We start from the raw sequence: 27663 nt of genomic DNA, 5'->3' as shown, positions 1-27663 counted from the left end.
ACACACACACACACACACACACACACACACACACACACACACACACACACACACACACACACACACACACACACACACACACACATACACACACACGCACTTTCCTGTACCTGGATCTGCTTGGTTAGTCTGCAGAATGGAGGCACATAAGAGGACTTGCAGTGCTGCAGTGTGGCCTGGATGTGGCAAACTCCGGGTTTCTGGAGCTGCAGGATGATGCCAGAGAGGTCGTCACAACGACTCCTCCAGAAGGCAAGCTCCTCCAGAGGACCAGAGCTGTCTACCATCTCTATCATCTCCTGTGCATTTAGCACCTCCTTCATCTGACGAGTCCAATGGATCATCACCACTGAGAGATCCGAAGACAAAAGCAGAGCTGGGATTACAGGGAAACAATTCCAGACGTACACTATACAAACTTCTACTTTATACACCAACTATGCATTAGGGTATCCTTGGAATAACATATCTGACACATATAAGAACTTCAGCCTTCTTATGCTTAAACAGCCTGAGGCGAATTTCCACCCGTACCTTCTCTTATCTTACACCTTATCTGGATCCGAAGCTGTTCGTATAGCCCTAAAGCATCCCTTTAACCCAGGTGCCAGCCCTTAAGGGGCAATTCAATAAAACCTCTTTAGTCATCTACATAGCACTACTAAAGCCAGTGGACAGTTTGCCCTTTACATAGCCCCCGGAGCCTGTGCTCCTCCATGGTGCTTACCCTCCAGCCTCTGCACCAGAGCTTTGTCCCTGGCAGCCACCTCTGGGCTGCGCTGCAGGGCTTCCATGGGGATGTAAAGCACCGTGTTTCCCACAAGTCTAAACCGGCTATCTGTGGAGAGCAGGATACAATGCAGCAGTAATGTAATACTGTGGAGTAAACCCATGCCAAAGTATCATACTGTCGAAACTAAAAAAATAAATATAAAAATGATTTAAATAAATAAATAAACAGCCCACTAACTGATGAGTGCTTGGGCAACGTATTCTAAGAGACCACACACTAGTCTGTGCAATAACACAGCACAATACAGCACAATAATGCAGCACATTATCACATCGCTGTTCTTATTACACCTCATCATTTACTGCATTACTGAGCAAATCGATTTGATAATACAACAGGTTTGCAGCCAGGGGAAATGTAATGATATGAAAAAATAAGGGAGAAGCAATAAAGGTTATTTTGATTTTTGTGTGTGCACTTGTGCAGCATACATGCCGCACACTGCCACAAAAGGGCTTATCACTGCTGTTCCTCTTCTTTTGTTCTTCTGCGTGCTTTTCCTTCTCAGCCTTTCCATCCCACTTCCCTGCTGGACAGCTCTACATCACCTGCTGTGCTACTTGATCATTTAGAGAGGGAACGTGGGATAAAAATATATAACTGAGAGGCATGAAATGCAATCACTGAAGGTAAGAAAAGTTTGAAAGTCAGAGGAAGAGAGAGAGAGAGAAAGAAAAAAGAGAAAGAAGAAAAGGGGACGCAAAAAGTACACAGCATACTCAGAGGTGGAAAGATTAAAGGGAAAAAGACAGAATATCAGTGTGACCAGCAGAGCGGCTGGCTCCTTCTGCGAGGGTGGTTATGAACAAGAGAAATAAACAGGAGCAGAGCAGAAGAACACAATGACAGTGTTCGATTGGCCCTTACAGAGAGAACAAAGGCAAGCGAAGAGGAAATACAAGAGAGAGAAATAATGAGACAACAGAGTGGCAACTGAATGAGTCACAGGCAACAACAGAAAGATGTGTATGTGTGTGTGTGTGTGTGTGTGTGTGTGTGTGTGTGTGTGTGTGTGTGTGCACGTGTCTATGTAATAGTTTGAAGGAGTGATAAATATGAGTAAAAGCATATCATGGTTCTTTTGTTAGTGTTGGAGGAGTCTTACAAAATCTTACAATCGCCTCATTTATATGTTCCTGTAAACTCTCACAATTTTAGTGAATGAAAGAAATCTGTTGTATGAATCAAGGCTTTTACTTAATCGCTTAAGAATGAATAGTGCTTAATTGTTATTTTTGGATTAGGCATAAGAAGTGAAATCAATACACCTCTGGGACTAAATCAACCATCCTCTTTAAAGCTAAATCTGTTTTAGTATACTCTGTTTAACAACCTAAATACATCATCAGGGGTCACCGGAGTACACACTGTGACATCATTTTTATTGCTTTAGTGAATTAAAACAAGAATCAAAGCAACTCCCTGTCGAGTGTTTACTCTCCAGGGCTGATTTGGCTGCCTCTTTTTTCTTCTCCATAATATTTCTGTAGCCTTGAAATGTGTTTCTGGAACTGCAGGCATATTGACTTGAACATGATCTGGTGAAATGTGTATCTGAGGGAAAGAAAAGAGATTGGGGAGAATGGCAAAAGTAACCGAAATGGCTCCCTGATTGGGCAGGATGCCGTGCACCAAGGTCTTCTGCCCAGGTAAGAATAGCATCTGATTGGTGGAACAGTGATTTGTGTTTAGTCAGGGCATGTAAAGGTGATGTGGGTGTGCTGATTGGTGCGATTAGTCTAATAATTGAACCATCACAATGGAACAAAGTGCTGGGTGATTACCTCTAAATGTTGGCAGTGCAGGAAACCTTGGGCCTGCATTTACAGAGGAGCTCAGAGGTAGAGCATGGCCTCTGGATCAGCCTTGTTTTCTTAGCACACAGTAATAAAGTTTGACATGCGAATAGGGAGTCTGACTCCAGATCAGCTGTCTCAGGAGCTTATGAAATATGTATATGGGCCATGCTTTGACCAACCCAGAAAGGGAGATAAGAGCAGCCCCCTGGCTACACAGTGAAAGAGCAATTCAGAAAGTCCTGTAAAGTCAACGTGAAGTGAGAGAGAGAGAGAGAGAGAGAAAGATCAATGCAATCGTCCTGCCTACACTTGGTGGATGAAAAGGAAATGGCCTGACAGTAGAACCTGAACTGCTGGATGATTTTTTATATGGATCATTTTCATCAGTAAATAAACTCCGGAGTAGAAATGTGGTGCATATAGACGTCCTGAACTTCAGTCAAATTACCAGAAGTAATACTGCTTGCAGTATCCAAAAAGCCACACACACAAAATATGTGAAAAGAGAATATTAGCATTATTGTTTTGTGGTACTGAATATGGCGGACCCAAATATGACGGCCCTCTGAGTCCAGAACTTAAGGGTCCCCAGGACTACTCTTATACATGATGTACAGTCTAATGGCATCAATGCAAAAACTTGGACATGAGCCCATAAGCTTTCCTGTACATTTAATGTGTTTGCAAATCATGATGTCTGGCACAGGCATCAGCACACATTCAGTGACAATCTATTTGTTTATTGCAGTGCGCACTGAGAGGAAAGGAAGTGTTATGGCTATTTGGAGGAGTGGTGCTACCCGGAGATTTCTTGGTTAAAACCCAAACTCCCTATCAAGTGATTAGGCAAAGCAAATATTCTTGTCATGGTAGCTTGATGCTGGTACCCAAGAAAGTGGCTCCTGAATGACGTTCTTGAGAGTGGTGTGACACTCAGGCTCATGTCCTGTACCTGTGAGGGTGGTGAGGAAGCGGTCCATGTGTGCTGAGTAGATGTTCTTGATGCTCTCTGGCCAGGCTGTACTGAAGATGACCTGTGGCGCATGCACACCATTCATCAGCCTCAGCAGGCTCTCCATAGCCCCTCCCCTCACTGTGCCAAACTGCAAACAGCTCTCGAAACTCTCCTCCGTAATCACCGACTCCTCCTCACGTATGAAGTAGGCCAGCTGCTCCACCACCTGTGTGAGGGGAAGAGAGAGAGATAGAAGAAGAAAGAGGGGTAATATTTCTTAATTCACAGCTCTAACGGATCATCAGTAGTCATGAATGAATGAGAAATATGAATGAGAGATTGCTTTGCGGCTGTTTTAAAACTAAAATGCTGGATTTACTTGAACGGAAAACAGTGATAAATCACTGATCGTTGCAGATTTGATCATTAAATAAGATCATTTCTAAAAACGTTCAAGACTGAACACAAAAACTGTGATTTACAACTCCTGCATAATTTGCAGCGTCATCCGTCACTTGTGATGTACGACTGCTGCCCTGATCCAGCGCCACATCTCACTGCGTCCCAGAATAGAGCTGGCAGTACCTGGCTTGGCATGGCGTACTGCACAGACAGGCCAGCAAAAGGGTCACGGTAGATAATGAGAATCCTGATTGTGGCATCTGTGATGAACTTGTCCACGGCTCTGTTATTTTCGTCTGACCAGGAAGCCTCAGTTACACCCTTCAAAGCCACACATTTCTTAAACAGCTCCCTCTGCAATGTGTAGTTGGTAAGAGAAACAATTATTTGTGAATTCCTATTACTTTTAGAAAATTATATTTATTGTAGGTTGCAAATGACCAATATATCACTGGACATCTCTTAATATCTAAGCCACAGTATCCATAAAAAATAACAATTAAATATATATACATTTTATACATTGTAAACAAATAATTATTTTATTAATAATGTAAGCAACTTTACCTTAAAACTTACAGTCGTATTTTTTTTTTCCCTACAAACAACAATAATCACACTACATCTGACAGTATTGACCTTTGTCTATGATCTGATCCAGTGCTCTGTGCTCACCAGCTGCCATTTCTACAGGGTCTCCCAACAGGGGCCATAGGGGTCACAGCATGTAAATGCCATTGCTCCTTTTCCAGCCAAAGGGCTATAATTAATTCTAATAATTCCACTGATGCAAAGGACAGAGTAGCAAGTTCACTGACCCATCCCCTCCCTATCACGGTATGCTTTCTAGGTGGTTCTCCTCCCCTGCTGCTATTTCCTCAGGGAAGGCAACATATGTGAGTAGAGGTTATCTTTCCTGTTTAAGTTTAAGAGAAAAATGAGCTCAGAATTCATCCTGGTGTCTGCAGGAACCTGTGATACTGATTACAAATCCCTTTTCCAATCCCAACTTAGAGCAGTTGGCAGGGGAGAAAGCCATGTTTCCATTGGCCGAACTGTGGGAATTTGCTGAATTTGTGTGATCAATGAGGCATAGTTAATGAAGACAGTCCAAGCAGAACTTTGTGTGGAGGAAAATGAATCAACAACTCTCTCACATTACACATTAGAAGAACTAAATAACATAGATATAAAAGCAGTGATTAGTGCACCAGGACTTCAGTTTTTAAAAACTCCAGCAAGTGAAATTATGAATTGCAGATTACAATCAGATATGAATCACAATCAGTGTGAGGTATTTCATCACTGACTGTACTTCAAAGCCTCTAATTTAACACAAATGAGTGAATTACAAGGCTTTTGATGTGTGGATCCTCTTCCTCTGGCACTGCTAAAAAGGTCTGGTCAGTCTCCTCTTGAATATCACCCACTAGCTCCATATGCAGGCACACACACACACACACACACACACACACACACACACACACACACACACACACACACACACAGCAGGTTAATGAATGAGTTATATTTTGTCATTGAGTGATTGTACAAGAAAATATAATTAGCAAAATGAGTAATGTATAATGCACTATTTATAAACCACTTCATCATCTAAGAATTGTATCTTTACTCTCTTACCTGGAGGCTCAGTTTCTGAACCTTCTAGGAAGGACTCATTTGGGACTGGTGAGGCCGCTGCACTCTCGCCCTTAGAATGGCCCTTCCCTGAACTGGAGCGCTTAGATTTGCCTGAGGACAGATGCCCTGTTCGGGGACTCTCCAGGTCAGCCATAATGAGACTGCTCCAGCTACAAGGGAAGAGGACGAAGACCAATCAGAGAAGAAGACCAATCATAGAGAGCCAATGCATTGCCCAAGACTGGGTCATAGAGCAATGGACTACTGTAGCAGCTTCACAGTTGTAATTTAATGTTATTAAATCACAGTCTATGTCCAAATGGAAAGTTAGTACTTGTCAGTTGGACTCAAATCCAATCACCACAAACTCTACAGTGAGGTCAGGATGTAACTTAAAATTACTTTGATAGCTGATGGAGGGAATCTGACTGGTTCTGTTTCAGTCAAGCATCAGCAAAACTTCTGAGTGACAGGACTACAATCTAATGCATATCTGTCCCTTCTCAAGTTATGAGAACTGCTGAATGCAAATGGAAGACTTGTATTTGAAATATTCTCTCAGCTTCCCCAAGGGAGGGTAGCTGCCAAATTGGTAGTGCAATAGGTTCCTATACAAAACTACTCAATATGGTATTCTGCTACAGAATGCTTAGCTGAATGTATCCCTAAGTATATAATCAGTATTATTTTTGTTGTTATTGTTTTTCTTAGTCTTATTGGCTCACTAGTAACTTTGCACATGATATTTAGTATAAATTCATTATACTGATTTCATTAATCATTGAGATTTAATTTGGATTAGTTTCCACTGTTATACAGTCTAACTAAAACACATCAGAATGGTTAATTGTCAGAGTTTTCCTGTTATCCAAGACATGCCTAATCAGCCTGAGAGAACTGCAAAGTGATTAATCACAGATAAAGCATGCAAACAGTCAATTATAAACACCAAAACATTTAGGCCAAAATCTATGTACTGGCCTGAGAGAGAAACAGCAGCTATTAAGTAAAGGCTTGGGGCCAGTCTTGATACTACAGTGCTGTACACCCTAGTAGTCTCACATAAGGAAGCATGTCTGAGTGAAATAACTAAGAGTAACATATATATGGTTCATAAACAATTTATTTGATGTTGCTTCCTCCGTTTCTACCTTTGCTTGTCAACACTAGTGGCATCACTTAGATTACTGAAGCTTTGATTCAGTTCACCAGTTGTCAGTTTCTTGAAAACAGTATATGATAGAGCAGACACATTATTGTAGACAAAGCTAAAGGCAGAAAGAGAGAGACTGGGAGAGAATGGGAAAGACATTGTAATGAAAGAACATTTACAATAAGATGTGAAACATCAAACTCCGCTTACATCAGAATTGAGAGGCAGCGAAGTTGACATTGATCAATAACATTAATATGCGCCTGTGAAGTTCATTGCTTTGGGCTGAGAAGAAGTGACTGCTGTAGTGACAAAACCAACTTTGTTGGCAGTGGGAGGATTATTGTAGGCAAAGCAATGCCAATATAAGCCTCAAAGGCTTTGAAATGCAATTCTTAACTCTTGCAGTAAGTTTATATTGCTCCCTCTTCATTATATTAGCTAACTGACTGATCAATGCGACGTCAAGTCTGTCGGCAAGATAGGTAGATTTTCCAGTGGCTGTATTACCAATTCCTTAACTGGTTAAATAATTCTGCAATTAAATAATTCTGAAATTTCTCCAGGATCAGTGAAGTTGTGTCTATCTAAAGTGTAATGTTTTCTAGCTATGCTAACCACCTGTCCCACATTACACTGGTGCCTGGTCTAGGCGGGTGGAAGTACATTAGCTAGCTAGCTACCTGTGCCTTTTCAGTCATCTGACTAGAGTTCTAGAAACCACATCCACACCAGCAACTAGATATCTACTAGTTATTACACTGAAAGGAAACTGCAAGGTGTGATTGTTACACGGATTGTGATTGTTACACGGAGTACATCGCTACATGTAGTTAAATGTGACTTTAAAGTGTAGGCCTAGGTTGTAGTTAGTATTAGTATTGCTATTTAGTTAAGATGGTTATCTAGGGTTGCGCATTGGATGGCTATGCATAGCTCACTAGGCTAACTAGCTGCATATGCCTTACCTTTGAAGGTGACAAACTTAAACTCCCGATACGACTCTAAAGTTTTAGGTATTTACTAACCAAGTATAGTAAGGAACGCTATTTATGATTTTTTTTTTTAAAAAAAAATAAATGTTTACATTTATAACGTTGCCTGCCTAACCTATAATCTTTTCGCTTGGTCGGTTGAAGCTAACCTCTGCCTCTTCGTCCCAGTTTGGTGCGCGTGTAAACATGTTGCTATGGAAACAGTGCACATACCCTGAGGGGAACCGTTGCCATTACACAGCTGTCCTCACGTCTGATAAACCCGCCTTAGAGGAAAAGGTACAGACGCATCCATAACTCCTCGTTTTTATTCACTGTAAGCTGATCTCACCTAATGCAAGTTTTTAAAATTTGCGCGTCGAGGAGAAGGTGTCACGTCTTGTAAAAGTTTGAATGAATACAATCAGCAATGGTCGCTACAGCTCTGTTGGCTGAAAGCTTATTTGTTTAGCGTTAAAAAATAAAAAGTTGGTTGTTTAACCATATGCTTGTCTACTGATTCACATATCAGTAGGGGCTGGATTAGAATTAATTCAAAAATATTTTTAAGGAAGTCCTTGTCTTTGCCGTGCATGACTGAATATGTTGCCCGGTTGATGCTCCTAAGCACTGAGGCGGAGAACCTAAGAGTTTTCTTTACGAGGAAAACAAGCCAGTGGGTATTTTCTCCTATTTTCTTCTGAATGTTTTCTGACTCCGCTAAAACACTATTCAACAAAAGTGATTAAAAACATTTTAGTACCAGACTCAAAGTATAGGCGAATGAAGATCCACAGACGATTGGATGGACAGACGTTGGAAAATTAGCCCCTTAATTATTTCTAGCATACATTTCAAGGATTTGTGTGTCTTACATGTTTATTTTGTAGCCTAGCAGCTCATCTGTCATTTTAACCACTAACTTATTCCACCGTTTGCATTCAAGAGGAAGCAAAGTGACAAGCACTACTAGCACTGTGCCAGACAGTTGACCCCCGAGAATCTCCCAAGCCTCTTCCACGTTTTTAAGAGTAAGTACAGCGACTGTCTTTTCCTCCCTCAGAAAACTGAGGAGCATATCTCTGAAATGAGTCATTACTGGATTTTGTGATCTTTTATTTAAAAAATGGAAGACTAAAGATTAGCCCAAACAGTCCAACCCCTGTAGATGTGGGTTGAATAGGTTCTGATAATGTCACTCATCTAGTCAGCATTCATCTTATAATGCATTTCTCTCAATTACAGCTGCACAACCAAAATATTTTAGTAGAAAGAGGACCTCTGGGTTTGACAACTTTTACATCTGCAAATCAAATCTAATTTGCTAGAAAGACAACATTTTCACAGTATTTCATTTTCACAGTATTTCCTTACGATTTATTCAAAAGAATGATAAGATTTGCTTTTATAATTATAAAAATACTTCTGCAAGAAGTTGAAAGGTTGATTTAAAGGAAGGAATATACTAACTATAAATTAAAGCCACAATTACTGTAGTTGGCCTATGTATCTTCATAATGCAACTTTAATTTCAAGTTTCTATTAAATGCCACAAGAGATGCTATCTAGTAGAAACATCTAGTGTAGGGCCTAGAGTATGATATGCAGTAAGCTTAATAGTTAAAATAGTTGTTACTGGAGGCAGTACAATGGAAAACAGTGAGAAAAGTTATTCCACATTCATTGTACAGTTCAACATATAACATTAAATAGGCTATTTTACAGTCAGCACTTTACTAGTGGCCATTAAAGGCAAACACTGATTGTTGTGTCTTTGATTAATGTGCTCTTCTTGAGTAGAAAATAATTACTGGCCTTAGAATAAAATATTATACCAACATTCACTCTGTGCAGTAGCAGCACAGGAGGCCAGGTCTGATTGGCAGATTTGTGTGTGTGTGTGTGTGTGTGTGTGTGTGTGTTGGGTGTCAAGGGCTCTCTCTGAGTGGAATGGAAGAGTGAGTCAGCAGGGGTGCTAATGCAGAAATGACCAGGACTGATGCACTCTCACTGAACAGCCGCAGGCTCTCAGAAACAGCCCCCCTATGAGTGCTTCGCATTATCTACCACCACACACATAGGTCTGCATCCAGGTCTCCACTCCCATACTGTGAATCTCAGTATATGCCCTAGAATTGCTAACTATGTCCTTACAAACTGCTACACAGAACCCCAGATGAATAGTTTATGCCTTTATGCAGGCAGAGTTTGTTTTTTTTTCATCCACTATACATTTGGTTGCATTTCACACAGTGAACCGGTGGAGGCTGCTGTGAAGAAGGTTTGGGGGAACTATAGTGTGATGCTGCAGGGCTCCTTGGACCTTATTGCTTCCTCAGGGAAGTTATGCATTAGTTGGCTTATGTGAGGCTTCAAGCCCTGGCGTTCTTCAAGTGGACAAACGTACCCCACATTTATTGCTTGCCTCAAGAAATAATAATGTCAGCTTAACGTATGTGTGTCCAGAGAGAGGCACTGAAGCATCCTACCAAAACAAACAACCCTCAGCCCCTTTAATAAAATATAGTGGTGCATAGACACTAACTCAATATTTTGTTTATCTTTGTTGTTGGTCAAAACAGGCAGAGAGCCCCATTTTCAATTTTTTAAACTCATTCATTTTATTTTTTCAATAAATCCTTTATTGAGAGGGAACACTAACAAGTTTAGCTTATATACTGTGACAGAAAGCAGAGCTTTGCAGATGGAGAAAGTTATCGGGAAAGCCAGCTTTTAAGGTGGGCTGGGTCATTTGCTTTGAAATTGTCCTCGATTCACAATTCTTTCTGATGCTTGCAGATTTAGTAATTTAGCAGTCCAATAGACTCTATACATATATAGTTATTGATACTGTACTTGTGCATTAGTTTTATATTTTCACATTCATGGTACGTCAAAACAGTCAGGGGTTTTCAATCCAATCTTGACCACTTGCCAGTCCAGCAAGTCTGGATGAGTCTGGATGATCCACTTGGTCTGAGGAATATCATGTCAGTAAAACGTCTTATTTTCTATCGACTTTATTACAACTGAAAATTATACACATAGCAATATTGGACTCTGTGGTGCAGTGTTTGTATGTGAGCCAAATACATTTTTGTGCAAATCTACAGAATAACAAAAACATTAATATCAACTGCTAATGTAAGAAGTGGCAAAGCATAATTAAGCAGATTTTAAATGTGATTCTTATCAACTCTAAACGAACAAGGGTGTCACAAGGCCACAGCCTCTATTGATCCAGGGGAGGCATTAAAAGATTAAAAGGTTTATCGTCTGCCTATGTTGTTGACAGCGGTTGCGAGTCATTAGCATCATTAGCATCAAACTGCTCTCATCAATAACCCACTGGCTGAGCGATCTCTCTCCCCAGGAGATTGCTCTCAGAGTGGGGACCAGCTTGCCAGCTTAGAGCCTGACCCCCTGGAGATGCTGATCTATTTGGCTATGGATGTCCTTAGGCAATGAGAGAGAGAGAGAGAGAGAGAGAGAGAGAGAGAGAGAGAAAGAAAGAGAAAGAGAGAGAGAGAGAGAGAGAGATTGGGCAGGGGGTTGGGTGGGGGTGCACTCTTCTTAGAGCTAAGAGCTGTTGTCAGATGTTGGAAAATGTGTGGTAGGAAAGCTGCTGCAGCTTTGACTTGATTTTGGATAAGAATGCTAGTCTTAGGATTGCCAGTGTTAAGCCTTTTGGCCATATTAAAAGAAGAAATCACCTTGCTTGGATGGATAAGCTCGTAGCATTGTGGCTCCATCTCTGTATCGACATGAGCATTTGTGCCCATGCATGTCAGTGCAGTGTTCATTTCTGATAGTGACTGAGAGAACAAGTAGGGTCAGTCTGCCAATATGAGTAGAAGTCAAATTTACACACTGTGACAGATCCTAGAAGGATCCACAGAATCTCTCACTAGAGTCAGAGTCTGTCTCTCACAGTTGGACCATCAGTCAGCGCCTGCCCTGCTCTGCCTGTTACTGTAATGGAAATGAGCTGCAGGTTCTAATAAAAACATTCAACACATCACAGTACATTCTTCATGCACAATCAAATGGGTTAGATGGGTATTGTGATAACATTTTCATCCAATCCTTATCCAAGTCCTTTATTGTTTTCTAAGAAAAGGTGTTATGGAAGAAAATATTTACTACATAGGGCCCTGAACAAGTGGCTCAGATGAACATTGGTGTCTTTGGTTGGCTGATGGATCACTTTGGCCCTCTAGCCATTGTGGCTCTATAGCTCATCATGTCCCTGGGCCAGGTCTAGTGCACCCAGCAGCAGCAGAGACCCATGCTGTACTCCTTCACCAGCACAATGAAGGAATGATCAGCGTAGAAGAGTTTGGGCTTCTCCACATGCTCATCCTCACTGGTGCCATCCTCGCCACCCGACTCCGACGCCAGCTCCAGGAAGGCCCAGTGAACGACGCTCCCCAAGTGGAGCGTTCCCTTCCCGCGCCCATACAAAGCGGAGAAGTCTGCCACCTTCGGGTCCCAGGCATCTTCCACGCCCAACACAGCCAGCTGTTCCTGGAGGAAGAGCGAGGAATAAAAGTCCTAAAATCATGTAAACCTCAACGAGATTACTCGCAACCCGTAATCTCGAGAGATTACTCGCAACCTGTAATCTCGAGATATTACTCGCATCCTATTTTCTCAAATTACTCTGTACAAACAGACCAGAGGGAACACAAAACGGTGTGAATCAATTATGCAGACAAAATTAAATTTATAAATCAACCAGAATATCAGACAAAGGAGAACTCTGAAGATGAAACATTTATGACCCTCATGACAGTAAATGGCCTAATATCAAAATGCACTATTCTCTAGACAGATGAAATGAGTAAATGAAAACACAAACAGAAAGGGTGCCACAATAAATCAATAACATTTTAAAAGTTTGTTCTCCCTCTTCTTTGTTGTCTTCCATTCCTCTGAAAGTGTGACAGATGCCCTTGCTGGCAGTGCTGGCGGTACAAACTGGGCGACAGGAGTTGAAGACAACGGCTGGGGGTAGAGTCGCTTATGAATAATTTAAAAATGATCCCTCTGACCTCAGCCCTCCTTTGTTTTCCTTTCTGATATGAATTCGGCAGAAAGACGCCATCTGACAGGTAGTTTATATTCCTGCAGATGAGATCCGGTAGAAACGACATCCCCCACAGAGAGAGAGAGAGAGAGAGAGAGAGAGAGAGAGTGAGAGTATGAGAAAAAGAGAGAGCGAATACATGGGTAGGGAGAACTGGTGTAATGAGGACACAGTATGTGAAGATCGAGAGAACCGCTGTGTTAGTGAAAGCCCAAACTGAATACAAATTGAGTAACTGTACCTGGTTATGCACTCAAACCATGATGACTTTTATAATTGAAAGGTAATGCATTTACACAATCGTCTTGTGTCAGATGACAAAATTCAAAAGAGGAAAACAAAATAACGATCAGTGGGAGCAGCAGGGCTAATAGGCTAGCACAGTGATTTGAATGGAGGAGAAAGGAGAGGTTGTTAAGGAGAGCAAGAACGGGCGAGAGACAGAGAGAAGTTGATAATGAGAGAGAGGAGGGGAAGCCGGTGACAGTCCTTGTCACCTGTGTTAACATGGCACAACCCACCACAGCTCTCTAAGTCCCCGACTTCTCTCTGTCTTGTTCTCTCTTTCTCACAGTACCAGTCTAATGCATTTCTATTGTCCTCATCTATTATTCTCCCCTCCTTCACTTAAATCACTGCCCGTGGCCACCACTCTGCTATCTCCATGGCATCCTCATCCTTCATCCACCCTTCTACTTTAGCCTCCTGTCCCACCTTTTCACTCTTGGTCCATTTCTCACGCTGGCTCTCCGGAGCCTGCTGTAGATGATTGCTTACAGACTCTGGTGAGTGACTCTGGCGAGTGAGCCCGACCGGACAGCCTCGTCTTCTCTTTAACATCCTTCAGCACCGCAGCTCTGTTCCGCTGCCAGATAAAACCCTACCCAGGAGGTTCGTTGTAGCGCAGATCAATCCTCCGCTCTGAAGGTACTTACTTTTGAACCTCCAGGAAGTTTCGAGTTTCGCCGGTTTCAAGTTTTGCTAATTTGGGCCGTAGCGGGAGGATTTCTATCGCAGTCCCACCCACTCACCCACCCACACTGGCCCATACAGGCCTGACCTGCAGCAGCTTGTTGCCACGGTGCTGACATGGCAGCATGTGTTGCTACGACAATGCTGTCGCCAGCAATTAGAGTCACATGCAACATTAGCAGACATCTCCCAGCTTGCATTGTGCCACACTCCATAAATAGAACTCTCGGCCTCTCCCTCTTTAAATCTGTCATTTCGCAGCACAGCAAAGGCGTGCTGCGTGGGCAATGGAGGCACAGGTCATGTCATTTTTTAAAACAACCAGTGGTGAAATATTCAGCGATCGCCGTCACCACGAGGGGCGATGCCAGTGCCAGCGGGTCGATGGATCAGTGCCACCCTCCTGTGGACTTTCCCCCAGACCGGCTTCTCCATGGCCATATGTGAGAAACGTACACATTCACTCCAGGCTACTGGCAAAGAAGTGACCTGCCCCAGCACCGATGACGCCACGTGGCTTTTAGCTACCGGCCAATCAGTGCTAATGCTGTGTAATGTGGCCCCATCCCGACCCGTTCGCGGAGGCCAGATCTGCTTAAGAGCTGTCCTGAAAGAGGACGCAAACACTAGCAGAGGCGCAGGGGATTTGATACTTAATGAACGACACGTTCAGGAAGCGCGTGAGTTTGCTAGATGGACCCAGCGGGGAGGGAGGACAGGACAGGGTGGGAGGAGCGGCGTCAGATGGGTGCGCCGCTGCGGGGCCGGCCTTTTCTGGAAATAAATGGAGAAAGTGTGTGATGTGTCACGCAGTAATGCGCCACCCTGGCCTGCTGGCTAATGCCTTAAACGTGACTGACAGACGAGGGAGCAGTGAAAGGAGAAAAAGAGGGAAATGGAAGAGAGGGGGACAAAGTGAAAAAGCCTGAGTAAACGCGCTCCAGCCTAACGCTACTCGTTGGGTGGAAACGAAGCACGGCACGCTCTTTTGGTCCTTACCTTATACGCACGCTCGCCCACACTCTCTCCCAGTGCCAGCTCCTTCCGACTTAACTTTTCCTTCCTATTCTTCGGAGTCCTTTGAGTAAACTTTGTGGACTTTCTCGGCTCCCGTCAAACTACACACCCGACAAGCCGCCGATGTACATTATGTGGTAGTGTACGACGTGCCGCCCTCGTTGGCATCGACGTCCGTCCAAATCATCAACAAAATCACAACCACGCATGAATAGTGCAATGAGGACAGCCCGTCGCACGACTGGCGGGCGCTTGTCCGTACGCCGCCACGGTGGGAAACGCTCCATACTCGCGCAGGAGAGCGGGAGTGTGCACGTCGGCGTGATTTTCTGCCTCGCACCGCATGTTTTATTCAGCGTCACGGCATCTGAGCGGCAGCCATCTCGAGAAACGCACCTTTTGTTAAGAACGCGCCGCCGAGATTATGCAGGGTTCTTTGTCAGTCGTGTCTTATTCAGGCCGGCCGTGGCTCTCCCGCACGCGCCTCATCCCCCTCCTTTCCTCCATCCCGTTCGCACAGTCAATACCGTCATTTATTTATGTATCCCTCCTGCATCTCGTTCTGCCAGGCCAACTTTTTACGCCGTTTATCAACTCATGAAAAATCCCGGGTGCTTAGCAAGGGGATCAGGCTGCTAGAAGGGGAATTAGGAGCGCAGGGCTGGTAATGGCAACCCACCGTGGCCACCGTCTCCCTGACATTACGCTCCACGTGGACCAGGCGGGACCCTGTCTATGGACGCACCACTCTCCCACACAAGGTCATCACAGCTGAACACTTACATGTGGATGGATCTGTCTTCAACTTTCTACTGTAAGGTCACTGACTTATGGACCAAGTAATCCATCATATGTGTAATGGCCAATTCATCTCTACACTACATAATGAACAGAAATATAAATCTATGATACTGATTTAGGTACGTTGCCGTGTATGGGCGTTATGTACGTGTGTGGCGTGCCTCGCACAAAGGCAGCTCATTGTCTCTGCACTGTACTGCCGCCTGGCAGACACCCTGAACTGCACTACATGACCTGAGAAGGGAGTGCCTGTTTGCTTGACTCCCACAGTCACTTTGGCACCAAAACCGAGCCACACTCTCCAATTACAGCTCCACACTGGGGTCCTGTGCCTTGGCACTGTGATGTGTGTGTGTGTGTGTGTGTGTGTGCGAGTGTGTGTGTGTGTGTGTGTGTGTGTGCACGCGCACGTGCAAGTTCATGTGCATTTCTGGGACTTCGAGTTTTCAGCCCAGTGTGGCACTAGCTGTGTGCGCGCACGTGCGTGCGTGTGTGAGCAAGCGAGTGTGTCTAGCTGCTAAGCATCAGGCAGACTGTGACCCCACAACCCCTCTTGCTCGTTAGAGGAGCCCAGCCTCGGTGTCTTGTTAGCTGTTAGCGTCTGGCGCTAACTGCTCCTTAGCTCCAGCCCTGCTGTACGGCTGCCGTCGGACGGAGCTATTTTTACCCTCCTCCTCCCGTCTCTGGCGAGCCTTCTCTTGTTCCCTCTCTCGACCCTGCTGCCCCTGCTCCACCTCCCTCCCTCCCTCCCACCCACCCACTCTTTGAGTTTGCCGTGCATCACTCCTATCTGGGTCACACAGCACCCTGGCTGGACGCGGGAAGCAGCACACGGCTGCGTCAGATCGCGCGCGCACACACACACACACACACACACCAGAGCTAGCTGGGCAGCTGGGGAGCGGCGGGCGGGGATCAGGATAATGGCAGCTGCTCCGCTGAGCCAACAGATCCGCGACAACGGCAGGAGGCAGTGAGCGTGATGGAGCAGCTCGAGGCGGGGGGGCGACGGGCAGCCCCGCAGCCGAGCTTGGTGCACTGAGGCACGCTGGAAGAAGGCGGTGTAAACACTATTAACGTGCAGAGATGGAGGGGTGTGTTTGCACAGCTCAACCCAATCATGGAGTGCAGAAGACAGAGAGAGAGGAAGAGCATGTGCAAAGGGCAGATTCACCAACACCAGAGCCGTGTTGATGCCATATTCCCCAATACACTGAAAGACAGTTATTAGAAAGATGTTATTGCAACTTTTTTGTGTGTGTCAATGCGCACATCTGAAGGCACACGTTAATAAATTCATCTCATCAACTCCTCCATAAGCAACAACAGCTGCGAGGCCGCCAGCACGTGCCTTACACACCGTCCTCAGTCGCACTTCTCAAAATCCTTTAGTCTCCTTGACTACTTCTCATGAACACCAATCTCTGGGTCATGCACCAAATATCCAGCTAGATGTAGGTCAGGCCCATAACTAGGCCGGCGTGGCACCTTCACCTAGCTGCTCCTCAGCCACCGATGAGTAGCTTTGGCTTGGATGCTTAGACATAAAGCACTTTTCCAGCTTCACTCTTCCTGAGGGTTTTAGAATTTCATGAACCACATTTCTGCACCTCTCTGTCTCATTCCCTGCAGCATAACACTGCCACACACAGAGTCTCACAGTGGGGCTGTTTCTTGGGTACTTGTGCTGGTTTACATTTAGACCATATAAAGCATTGCTTTTTCACAGCACATACTCAGCCTAGCGCATGTCTGGAGCCCTGGGGTAATTCTGCATACTTAAATGACTAATGGCTTGGCACTATGGCACTGTAGCAGATGATCTTATTTGTGGTTTAGTTAGCATTGTTGTCCATTGTTCCCAGTGAACGCTCAGACCCCAGGAAACCTCCGATGAACCTCAGACCTGCCGTGGTCTCTGATTAATGTCCTACTTGCTTGGTGATCCAGCTTAAAGTGACAAAGGACCTCTGTCTGAAACATCCCGTTTCTCTGGAAATATTATACATTATATATATGTGAAGGTGTTATACATTTCTTCTTTCAGTCCCTGGTATTTTTCCAACTTTTAATGTCTACCACACACAATGTCTGGTATATATAAACTCCTTTAGGAAGTGTAAGTCTTAGTGAAACTTTTTCTGTTGTTGTTCGTTTTGAAACTTAATTGTTGCATTCTAGGTTACAAAGTTTTCAGAAGAGGGGAAGGTGAAGCCCAGGGGCAGAGGCAGCCCTCCCTCCGCAGATCCCATCACTGTCACTGGGAGGGAGGAGGGTTAACGGACCCTTTGGCCTGCAGTCATATTCCCTCCAACCCTGAAGGGGACACAGAGAAAAAGAGTGCAGAAGAGAGGAAGGCCAGGACAGCAGGGCAGGAAGGACGGGCGGTGAGGAGCTGAAGCAGCAGGGAATCTTGTCAAAGCCAGTAATTCATCTCTGTTCTTGTCATACAGTCACAGGGGCGCAGGGGCGTTTGGCCTCTCTACCAGCGCACAAGTGTGTGTGTAGCACGTCACACACACACTCACAAAAAATATATATATATAACGGGTGGAGAGGTTCCGCTTCCTTCTGGATGGCTTCGTCCTGGCCATGTTCATGTCAGGCTCTTGTTCTTCAGACCAGGCCTGAGCACTCGAACATGGCAGCAGGAGCTGGTGTGCGTCTTGACGCGGCGCGTGTTCCTCAGGCCGGATTACCATGCTTAACGACACGCTGTCCTCCACCAGAGAGCCGAGGGAGCGGCTCCCCTCGGTTTAATCTGTAGCCGTCATGTCGAGCTAACCTCCGCCCTCCTCACTCCTCATGCCCCTGTCATGTTCCATCTTCCTCCTTCCTGTCTCCTTTCTCAAACATAATGTCTTCTCTTGTCGTTCCCCCCCGCCCCCCCCCCCCGGGGGTGTTGTAAAATGGTCATATTCGCTCAGCTGTTTCAGCCCTCCTGCATCACACTGCACTACCCCTCGGCAGTGGCACAAGGGCAACCGCTTACCGACCTACAGGCACATGGCTGTGCGGCTCTGGCGCACTGTCTCCGCCCCCGTTTTGGCCCGAGCCCCGCCTCTTTAGCTCCCCCCCCCCACAGGCTCTCACAGCGCGGACGCAGCTAGCGTCCTGGCCCAGACGAACCTGTGCAACCCTCCCGCGCGCACCTTGGCCTCGGCCACCTCCGCCCAGATGGTGGAGGTGGGAGATTGGGCTCTGTTGGTGCTGCTGCTGGGTGCCAGTCTGCCGGAGGAGCAGGAGATCCAGCGGGGCTACAGGCTGCCGCGCTGAGAGGCTGCCTCTCCACGCACGAGCCCAGGTTGGGCATGGTTGGGCTAGAGGCAGTGGCACAGTGCTGCGTGCTGGCCTCGGACAAAGGAGAAGAGGGAATAACCTTTGACCCGAGCTGTATTAGGGTCACAAAGGTCACAGGCATATCTCCGGAGGGAATCGGAGGACTTAAAACGGAAGAGAACAAAAAAGGGGATGAAATGAGCACCGTAGAACAAAGGCACAAAGAGGGAAGAGAGGACAGGCGTAATGGAGGAAAGGATGAGGGTGGAGAGAGTGGGCGAAGCTGCAGAGCTAATGATGAAGGCAATGAGGAAGCAAGAGCCAGCGGTGAGGAGCCGGCGGGGGACGTGGAGAGAGAGCGGGAAGGAGCCCCCAGCAGAACGGAACGACAGCATGAGCAGGCAACACTGGGAAAGTGCACGAGGGCAGGTGGCCAGACTGAGGTGGGAGATGAAGTGAGCAATGGAAAGAGGGAGGGAGAGAAGGAGTGGGAGGACTGGGTAGACACAGAGCTAGAAACGGATGAGCTGAGGTCACAAGAATGGAGAGGAGGAGGAGGAGAATGAGGAGAGCAGAGAGAGAGAGATGAAAAGGGGGAAGAACGTTGCAGCGGAGAGATGTGGCAGCACATACAGCAAGATGGGACAACGTGGGGGGGGTTAGATGTTGGAAAACAAACCACACGATTCTCAGAGCGGGGAAGAGCTTCTCTGCTTCTCACTACATAGCGGCGCGAAGACATGGCAGAAGGAGAACGCGGCTGAGGCCCATGAGGAAGACTGACACCCTTACACCCGCGGCACATCCTAAGCAAGCCAAGGGCACACAAGAACCATCAGACCACAGTAGAACTGTCCGAGCTGTGGTGTCTAATGAGCTCAACGGCACTGCTAATGAATCCAAAACAATTACGCTGTACGGTTCACACCCCGATTTGTTAGACGGTGCTGAGAAGGCAATCCGCTGTTTCCTAAAACTGTGCCACTGGCTCGCGTTGGGGCCCAGCACGGCCTCTCTCTCCCGGGCCTGGAGCAGCTGGCCGTCCATACCTTTGCCCAGGCCTTACTCGAACCTGTAAGGGCACCGGGAGAGAGGTCGGGGGCGCCGGGGTACCTGGCCGTGCCTGCCCCGTACGGTCAGCAGTTCTGGGGTACTGGGGCAAAAGGACCAAAGGGCTGTACTCTGGTCCTAGATCCAGCAGTGACTAATAGGAAGGTGGTAAAGAGGGCAACAGAGGCAGCTGCACACATCATCACTCAACAGCTAAGCAACACTCAGACACTCTCCACACATAAAACATACACCAACACACTCTCCACACATAAAACACACCAACACACTCTCCACACATAAAACATACACCAACACACTCTCCACACATAAAACACCAACACACTCTCCACACATAAAACATACACCAACACACTCTCCACACATAAAACATACACCAACACACTCTCCACACATAAAACATACACCAACACACTCTCCACACGTAAAACATACACCAACACACTCTCCACACATAAAACACCAACACACTCTCCACACATAAAACATACACCAACACACTCTCCACACATAAAACACCAACACACTCTCCACACATAAAACATACACCAACACACTCTCCACACATAAAACATACACCAACACACTCTCCACACGTAAAACATACACCAACACACTCTCCACACGTAAAACATACACCAACACACTCTCCACACATAAAACATACACCAACACACTCTCCACACATAAAACATACACCAACACACTCTCCACACGTAAAACATACACCAACACACTCTCCACACATAAAACATACACCAACACACTCTCCACACATAAAACATACACCAACACACTCTCCACACATAAAACATACACCAACACACTCTCCACACATAAAACATACACCAACACTGAGACACTCTCCACACATAAAACATACACCAACACTGAGACACTCTCCACACAGGCCTGACAGCAAGAACTGGTACAGATGTCAATCAAAAGGACGAATATGATTTTTTTAAAAAAAATACTAGTTTTTGAAAAGTTAAAATAGCATCACAATGCCTTGTGTGGCTATTTGGACATAACTGATACCCCCCCCTTTTTTTTGTGAGTGTGTGTGTGTGTGTGTTCTGCATCTGTTGGCCCATATGCGCACATGCTGATATGTATGAACACACACACACACACACACACACACACACACATGAAAGGTAATAAACCACAGGCAGCAGCAAGGAAGGCGGGTGGCGGCGGCGAAGCACCTGCAGGCTGCGCGTGCTGCTTACGTAGACCCGCGGCAGGTCACGTCTCCAGCTGTCCCCGGATCAGCAGGCGCTCTGGCCTCCGCACAGACCCAGCTCCAGCTCCAGCTCCATGTTCTCCACGTCCTCGCAGAAGCACAGGGACAGAAGGAGGCGAGCCCAGAGAGTGGGCGTCACAGCTCCGAGATGGGTGACGGTAGTGCCGGCTTTCCCAGCTTGCTGCTAGGAATCATTTTGTGCTCACGAAAACCACAAACTGTAACCATAACACACACACACTACTGGTGAGAAGTGCCCGGTATACTTACACATTTTTACATATTAAAAAAATCTGTTGGGTACCAAGCAGAAAACAGGTCTTCCTAGACTTGAAGTGATGAGTATTTTAGTTTTTTTTTTTGTGAAATGTCTTTCTGTCCTTTTTATTGAAAATTTCCATAAAAATGGTTTCGTGCGTGTGTTCCCAGCTTGTTGACTGATACTGCGCTCATAGTCTACTCCACCATTATGACACTGGCGGAGGACAAATGCTCTATATTCACTGAATTAATATCATCTGATTTACCTGCATATTTTACAGCCCATAACAGATTATTATACAGCACATATCCAGCAGATGTGGAGTACATTTACATTTACAGCATCTATCTGACGCTTTTATCCAAAGTGACTTACAATTATGACTGAACACAACTTGAGCGATTGAGTGTTAAGGGCCTTGCTCAGGGGCGCAACAGTGGCCCCTTAGCAGTGGTGGGGCTTGTATGCAGCAGACTTCCAGTTCAAGTCGAGTACCGACTCAAGTACTAACATTTTGCACCAGTACTGCTACCTACAAACGTTGTTACATGTTACATGCTGAAACTTCTAAGATTATCCTCCTGTACAAAGACCTTAATGTACACTGATTAGGATTCGTTAGGATTTTGTCCTAATTTCCTTTGGTATCAAAAAAGTATCATCATATCTTATTTGTAATGAGAAAACCCAACTTGAGCTGCTGATCGTAGGTTGGCGAAAAGGCCAACGTGGAAAGCAGCCTGCTTTGTTTACCTGCTCTGTGCATCATACGCACTTTGTTTACCTGCTCTGTGCATCATACACACTTTGTTTACCTGCTCTGTGCATCATACGCACTTTGTTTACCTGCTCTGTGCATCATACACACTTTGCTGTACTTGGTCCCCAAAAAGAATCGCAAGTCTTGGTTTTCTTGGTCAAAGCAACGATCCCAAAACCATAAAGCGAAGGGAAAAGGTTCTTAATACTTCTGAAAATGCACATGCAACAGGGTTGGATATACGCGTGCACGCGTGCACACACACATACACCCCCCCCCATCCTACATACACATTAACACAAACATACAAATTAACGCAAACACACACGTTCCCCACCCCCCAAAGGCCATGTTAACATAGACTAGAAAAGAACATCAGCTAATCATGTTTTGTGCCTTCAAATGAGGCTGTCTTCCATTATAACAAAGACAGCCTCCACTATGGACTTGACAGATTAGATCCTATTAGACTGAAATCATACAGAACTACATTAGGCCCACAGTGACAGAGGGGGAAGAGAGAGATGAAAGGAAGACAAGGCAGTAGAGAAACAGAGGAGGAGGAAAAAAGACCACAGCTTGCACGAGGGGTGGGGGAAGGCCCAGGACATAATATTGCAGTCCATTAAACCCATTACCTTCTATAACAAAGATGGGATTCGATAAAGAGACTATTAGTAGAATTATAGTCACATGTGCTTTTTCCCCCCTGGTCTTTTTTCCCTGTTGAATTAGTGACAGAAAAGTGTGCAGGAGTGACTGCATGTGTATTTGTGACACAGGCAGAAAGGAGGACAGCCCGGGAGATGGAAGAAATACCCTGTATTACTATAATGGGATGACAGCTTCACACAATGTGAGGTTACAATATTTCACCTCATGATTGTCTCTCACTACATCAAATACACTCTGGTCCGCTTATGGGGTTTGAGGAGCCGGTCTTAATAATGAGTCAGGGGCTGCTATAACTCAGTGTGAAGTCTGCCCTCTTTTTGAAGACGCGAGGGTGATTTAAAGGCCGATGCTAGTCGGGTCTGTGCGACGCAGTTAGTCACCGTGGGATCTTTAACGTCCCGTTACTTCAGTGCAAAGAGCTACTGTAGCAGCCATTTCCCCCTCATTACAGCTTCTTATTATCCAGTAGTTAATTTTGCGAGGAACCACTGCGACAGCCCAGGAGCTAACTACAACTTCCTCAATATTCTATGTTCTACACTTCCCACCCAGCTGACATTTTAAAGGTAAAAGACTGTTTTTGAGGCCACAAGTTCCTTAAACGCTGATGTTGTGAAATCTTCCAGTTCGGTAGCTGCTCTCCGTATTTCAGTGAGGACAAGAACTGATCTACAAAAAAACATGTTTGGGTGGAATTTTCCTTCAAACAAAGGACCTCTATTTGGTAAACTTGAGATGAGTGGCTCTATAGCTAGTCATTATGAGAAACACCTGAGCCTGGATGGAGGGAAGCTGGGATACACGTGTCGGATGTGTGCCAAGGATAGCATACAGCCCAGTGGCATGCGAGCACTTCTCTTAGGCTTGTGAACACAAGCGATGCAGGCCTGCTCAGTTTCACTGATTACAGCGAGGACGAAACCTGATCGCACTCGAGTTCAAAGCACGAGCTATGGCATCTGTCAGTTATAAAGGGATGGCAGAGCTGCCTGGAACAGAAAGCCTTAAAGGGGAATTCTCCCAGACGAGTGCGTTCACCACCCCAGGCTTGGCTGCCACGCTGGCTCGGGCCATCGATGTCCGCGCAGGTCCTACCCGACGGAGCAGCGGGGCTGGTAGAAGACACAGGATCTCTGCCATTAATTACACTACACAAAAACAACGCCACTATTGTGATGCTCCACGTCTCGACTCCCACTCCCACACCCTCTTTAAATAATAACCCAGCCAACCGACCGCAAACGACGCACGGAGAGAAAAATAAGAGGACTGAAATGAGGTAAGCCACTTTCCTCCTCTCTCATCAACTCGGTGATTACGGAACAGTGCACTGCACTGGGAGGCTCTGTTATTATGGCTTACATGGGTGTGCACTTGTGGGTTTGCCTCTCTGTTTTTGTGCCATTGTGTGTTTGTGTGGGGGCGTCTGCTGGCAGCAGCGGCGATTCTTCCTTTCTCCCGTTTGTGGCACACAGAGAACAAAGGACGGATTAATTAACTACCACGGCCGGGCCCTCTCCCGAGGTAGGACCGCCGTCCCTCCGCCCGGGCGGCCCCGGTCCTGCCGTTCTGCCTTTGAGTGCTCTCTTAAAGCGTACAGAGGAAGAGTAAAGGATAAGTGCACGGGACGAGTGGAGAGGGGTAATTAGCGAAAGTGGACAGGAAACCGAGACAAACCCGTACGAGGGAGCCGAGGTTTCACGTGGGCCCGAGGCGCGGTGCAGCCGCGCTCCCGCTCCAGCACACCTGACTCTGCTCTCAGAGAGATGGGAGGGCCGCGCGCCGAGGCTGAACAGGAAAGACCAAAGTGCGGAGCGCCGTACACCTCTAGGAGCAGATGTGAGCGTCACAGGCACAGGCGCACAGTGAGAGCAGAGACAGCGGTAAGAAGACTGCAGACTTGGAAAGACTATGCTCTGTAAAACGGAGCTGTGGCTAAGGACGGAGAAAGAGAAATAACTCCTTTTTTTTAATTATTTTTTTTTACTTCTGGTGTTTCAGTAATAAGGAAAGCGTAATGAAGGGGTAAACAGAGGGAGTGATACGGAAGGAGTGACGATGGCTCCCATCACAGCAGCACAGGCAACACCCTTCGGATCTCACTTGGCCCTCCTCTGCGGGCTCCAGTCTCAGAGCCACTTAGGAACAACTCGCGTCTGCAGAGCTTCCCAACTGCAGGAAGACGGCATGTGCAGAAATGAGTACTGGAGTCTCGGGAAGAGGGATCATTTACTGCAGTCAAACAGTAAATCCAAACTCAAAAGTCAATTTCCATAATCTCATTCATGTGCCCTAATCTTCAATCTAATCTAATTTGTATATCTCAGCGCTGAATTAAATGGGACCATCCGACTCCTGCTGCACTCGAAGAAGAAAAAAAAATAGTTTGTAATTAAGTTGAAACATTAAACAAAAGAAATTAATTAGATTGCTTATCAAGCCACAGTCAATCATAACTTATTTTCCGTGCTGCGTTCTACAGAAAAGAATCTCACTCTGTACCTCTCCTCCCTCTGTTTAAAACTGGATCAAAGCACCTACTAAAATGTTCTCAAGACAAAGAAACTGGTGAGTAAGATATATAGCAGTAAAATAATGCTCTTAGAATGGTCACAGAGGGCTGCAAGATTGGATTTAACTGCGTACAGTAGGAAACAAAAGTGCGTAACAGAATAGCAAAATGTCCTTGAAATAAGGAGATTAAATGCAACTGAACACAAGTGCATTAATCACACTGCAGCTGTTCATGGGTAAAAGTTTAACATATTGTTAAACGTGTTATACCAGCACAGGAGTTACACTACCATTTGTGTACGGTGTGACCTACAGAAATACTTTCCCTCTGTAACCCTCTGCACATTACAAATGCCTTAGCATGTGATTTGTACCACAAAGTGCTGAGTAATATTTACAGGCATGGTCATATTAAAACAGGTGACTCAGCAAACCAACCAAGACACACGTGCTGAGAACTAATGCGCACGTCCAGCAAGAAGCCAAAGGAGAGTCAGCACACTGTGTGCAGATATGAGGTGTGCCGCGAGGAGGACGAGATCTGGACACTTGCTACTAAATTATTCAGGATGACACATCACACCCCACAGGAAGATAAATAAGCTCTCCATGATAGACTGGAGAATTGTTAGCTATCAGCTGTGCAGACTATCTGTTGAAACACACAGACACATAGGTATGTCCACAGCAGGAACCTACACAGACAAACAAACATTTAAAAACATGCATGCATGCATTCATATTCTGACAGGAACATACACAGATTGGCTTTTACAGATATGCAAACATTTTTTTATAGTAAAAATAAATAAATAAAAATCACCATTTCTGAATTACATGCAACTGAATTAACTAGTAAATTTGAGCCAGGTGGAGTTCATTTAGCACCATGGTTTAAATGGATACACACTTTAATCAGCCACTTACAACAGGATACACCCTCCACACCCCCATCCCCAGACAATTCTGCAACAACCAATCAAATCTGAATCAAACAAGGTCAGCGTGCAGCTGTTTGTAGCCTATTTATTAGCAGAAGCACACGATCAATCCACATCTAGTGTCATCATGAGCATTACTGAACTGGGCTCCTTCCCAGCACTCACTTTTGTAGGAGCCATCTAACTGTTTTATCCGTGCTTTGTAGGCTGTGTATAATATTATAAAGAAACAACTATTTTTCTGTATATATGCTCTTCTTGAGGACCTAAAACCAAACATTATTTATTTCGTTATTCGCTGGTCAACAGGGTGCAATATTTTAAACAATATTCACAACAGAAATATTTTCTGTATTTTTTTTTAGTAATACGCCTGTCTGATATGCATCGTGTGAACTTTTCCTAAATAAATAAATTCCTTTCACTAGGTTGGCGTATGGGAAAGATACACATATACACCTGCACAGTCCCGCTGGCCGTCTCACCTTTAGAGCACCAGGTGTTGGCCAAGATCGTTGCTCCTTCCTTGGCATCTGGTCTCTGGGTGAGTGGTTCTCCCACCAGCTCTCCTGTTCCTCATTTAGCCCAAGAGCGGCGCTCCTCCATATCTGCCTCTCCCCCTCCGGCACCGAGAGCCACGTGGCCTGGCCCATACCGAGCCTGGAGAAGCGAGCCGAGGAACTGTGCACTGTGTAACCGGTCCCATTCCATTCGTGCATTGACTTCAGTGCGCCGGTCAGAGCTTCGTCTGCCTGCTTCTTCTCTCCGGTGGTCTTTAGGAGATCCCAGAGTTGCTTGGCTGTGGTTCCCTTTGGCTGCATGGCTTAATGCGCCAAGGGAGCCGGCAAGCAGCACCAGGGGGACGAGAGTATTGGTCTGGTGCCCTTGTCTGCTGAAAGCCATACATCCTTAGCCTCAGAGAGCAGCTTGGGTGATTCAGGGAGAAGCCAGTTTGCTGGGGTTCACCTGGAGCTGAGGGTCCCTCGAAGGTGGAAGACCCAACACACACGAGGAGCAAATTGAAAAAGGTGAGGGCAGAACAGCAGTGTGTAGCATGGCAGTGCTGCAGAGAGAAAAGGGTGAGAGGATATGAGCACCAACCACAAACCGCTCTAACGACGCCCTAATACAAAAACGGTAATTAACGGTAATTTTTTTTTTACAAAGGAACAAAACGCATAACAAATAACCAAATCATTAGTTTACTGGAAACCGGTATGGTGACTACTGGAATTGCGGTTTTAAACCGGTCTCGTTTGGTTTAGCGGTGTAAACTAGAGTAATGCAGTATATCTGTACCCGTCTTGGCCTATTAT

The 27663-nt window shown here is 45.7% G+C and overlaps 2 protein-coding genes across 7 annotated transcripts in view; both read right to left on the bottom strand.

The window, feature by feature from the left end:
• The window catches only part of dnah2 (dynein, axonemal, heavy chain 2), a 104801-nt gene extending 96900 nt beyond the window's left edge, over positions 1-7901 (bottom strand). For 4 of the 6 annotated variants that reach the window (XM_081694667.1, XM_081694669.1, XM_081694670.1 and 1 more), the window contains exons 1-7: positions 7712-7901; positions 5591-5760; positions 5302-5378; positions 4133-4303; positions 3545-3773; positions 728-838; positions 111-349 (exon numbers count right to left, since the gene is read on the bottom strand). In XM_081694667.1, the coding sequence (XP_081550793.1) occupies positions 111-349; positions 728-838; positions 3545-3773; positions 4133-4303; positions 5302-5378; positions 5591-5744 (981 nt within the window). In that variant the 5' untranslated portion in view covers positions 5745-5760; positions 7712-7901. The remainder of the gene's footprint in view (positions 1-110; positions 350-727; positions 839-3544; positions 3774-4132; positions 4304-5301; positions 5379-5590; positions 5761-7711) is intronic. The other 2 variants (XM_035519901.2, XM_081694668.1) reach the window with 2 other exon arrangements.
• A 2486-nt stretch (positions 7902-10387) lies between these two features.
• Positions 10388-27403, bottom strand: serpinh2 (serine (or cysteine) peptidase inhibitor, clade H, member 2). The gene is given in 14 exon segments (XM_035519980.2): positions 10388-12007; positions 12010-12271; positions 15475-15528; positions 16474-16644; positions 17882-17912; positions 18749-19039; positions 19925-20079; positions 21230-21283; positions 22284-22396; positions 26833-27012; positions 27015-27159; positions 27161-27248; positions 27250-27382; positions 27385-27403. Coding segments are annotated over 14 exon segments (1755 nt in total). The 3' UTR covers positions 10388-11948.
• Between the last annotated feature and the right edge of the window lie 260 nt (positions 27404-27663).

The sequence above is a fragment of the Electrophorus electricus genome, chromosome 13, assembly GCF_041902795.1.
Source record: "Electrophorus electricus isolate QZ-2024a chromosome 13, ASM4190279v1, whole genome shotgun sequence".
In the NCBI taxonomy this organism is placed as follows: Eukaryota; Metazoa; Chordata; class Actinopteri; order Gymnotiformes; family Gymnotidae; genus Electrophorus; species Electrophorus electricus.
Note: the sequence above shows the minus strand (reverse complement) of the source record. Positions and strands in the feature narration are given on the sequence as shown.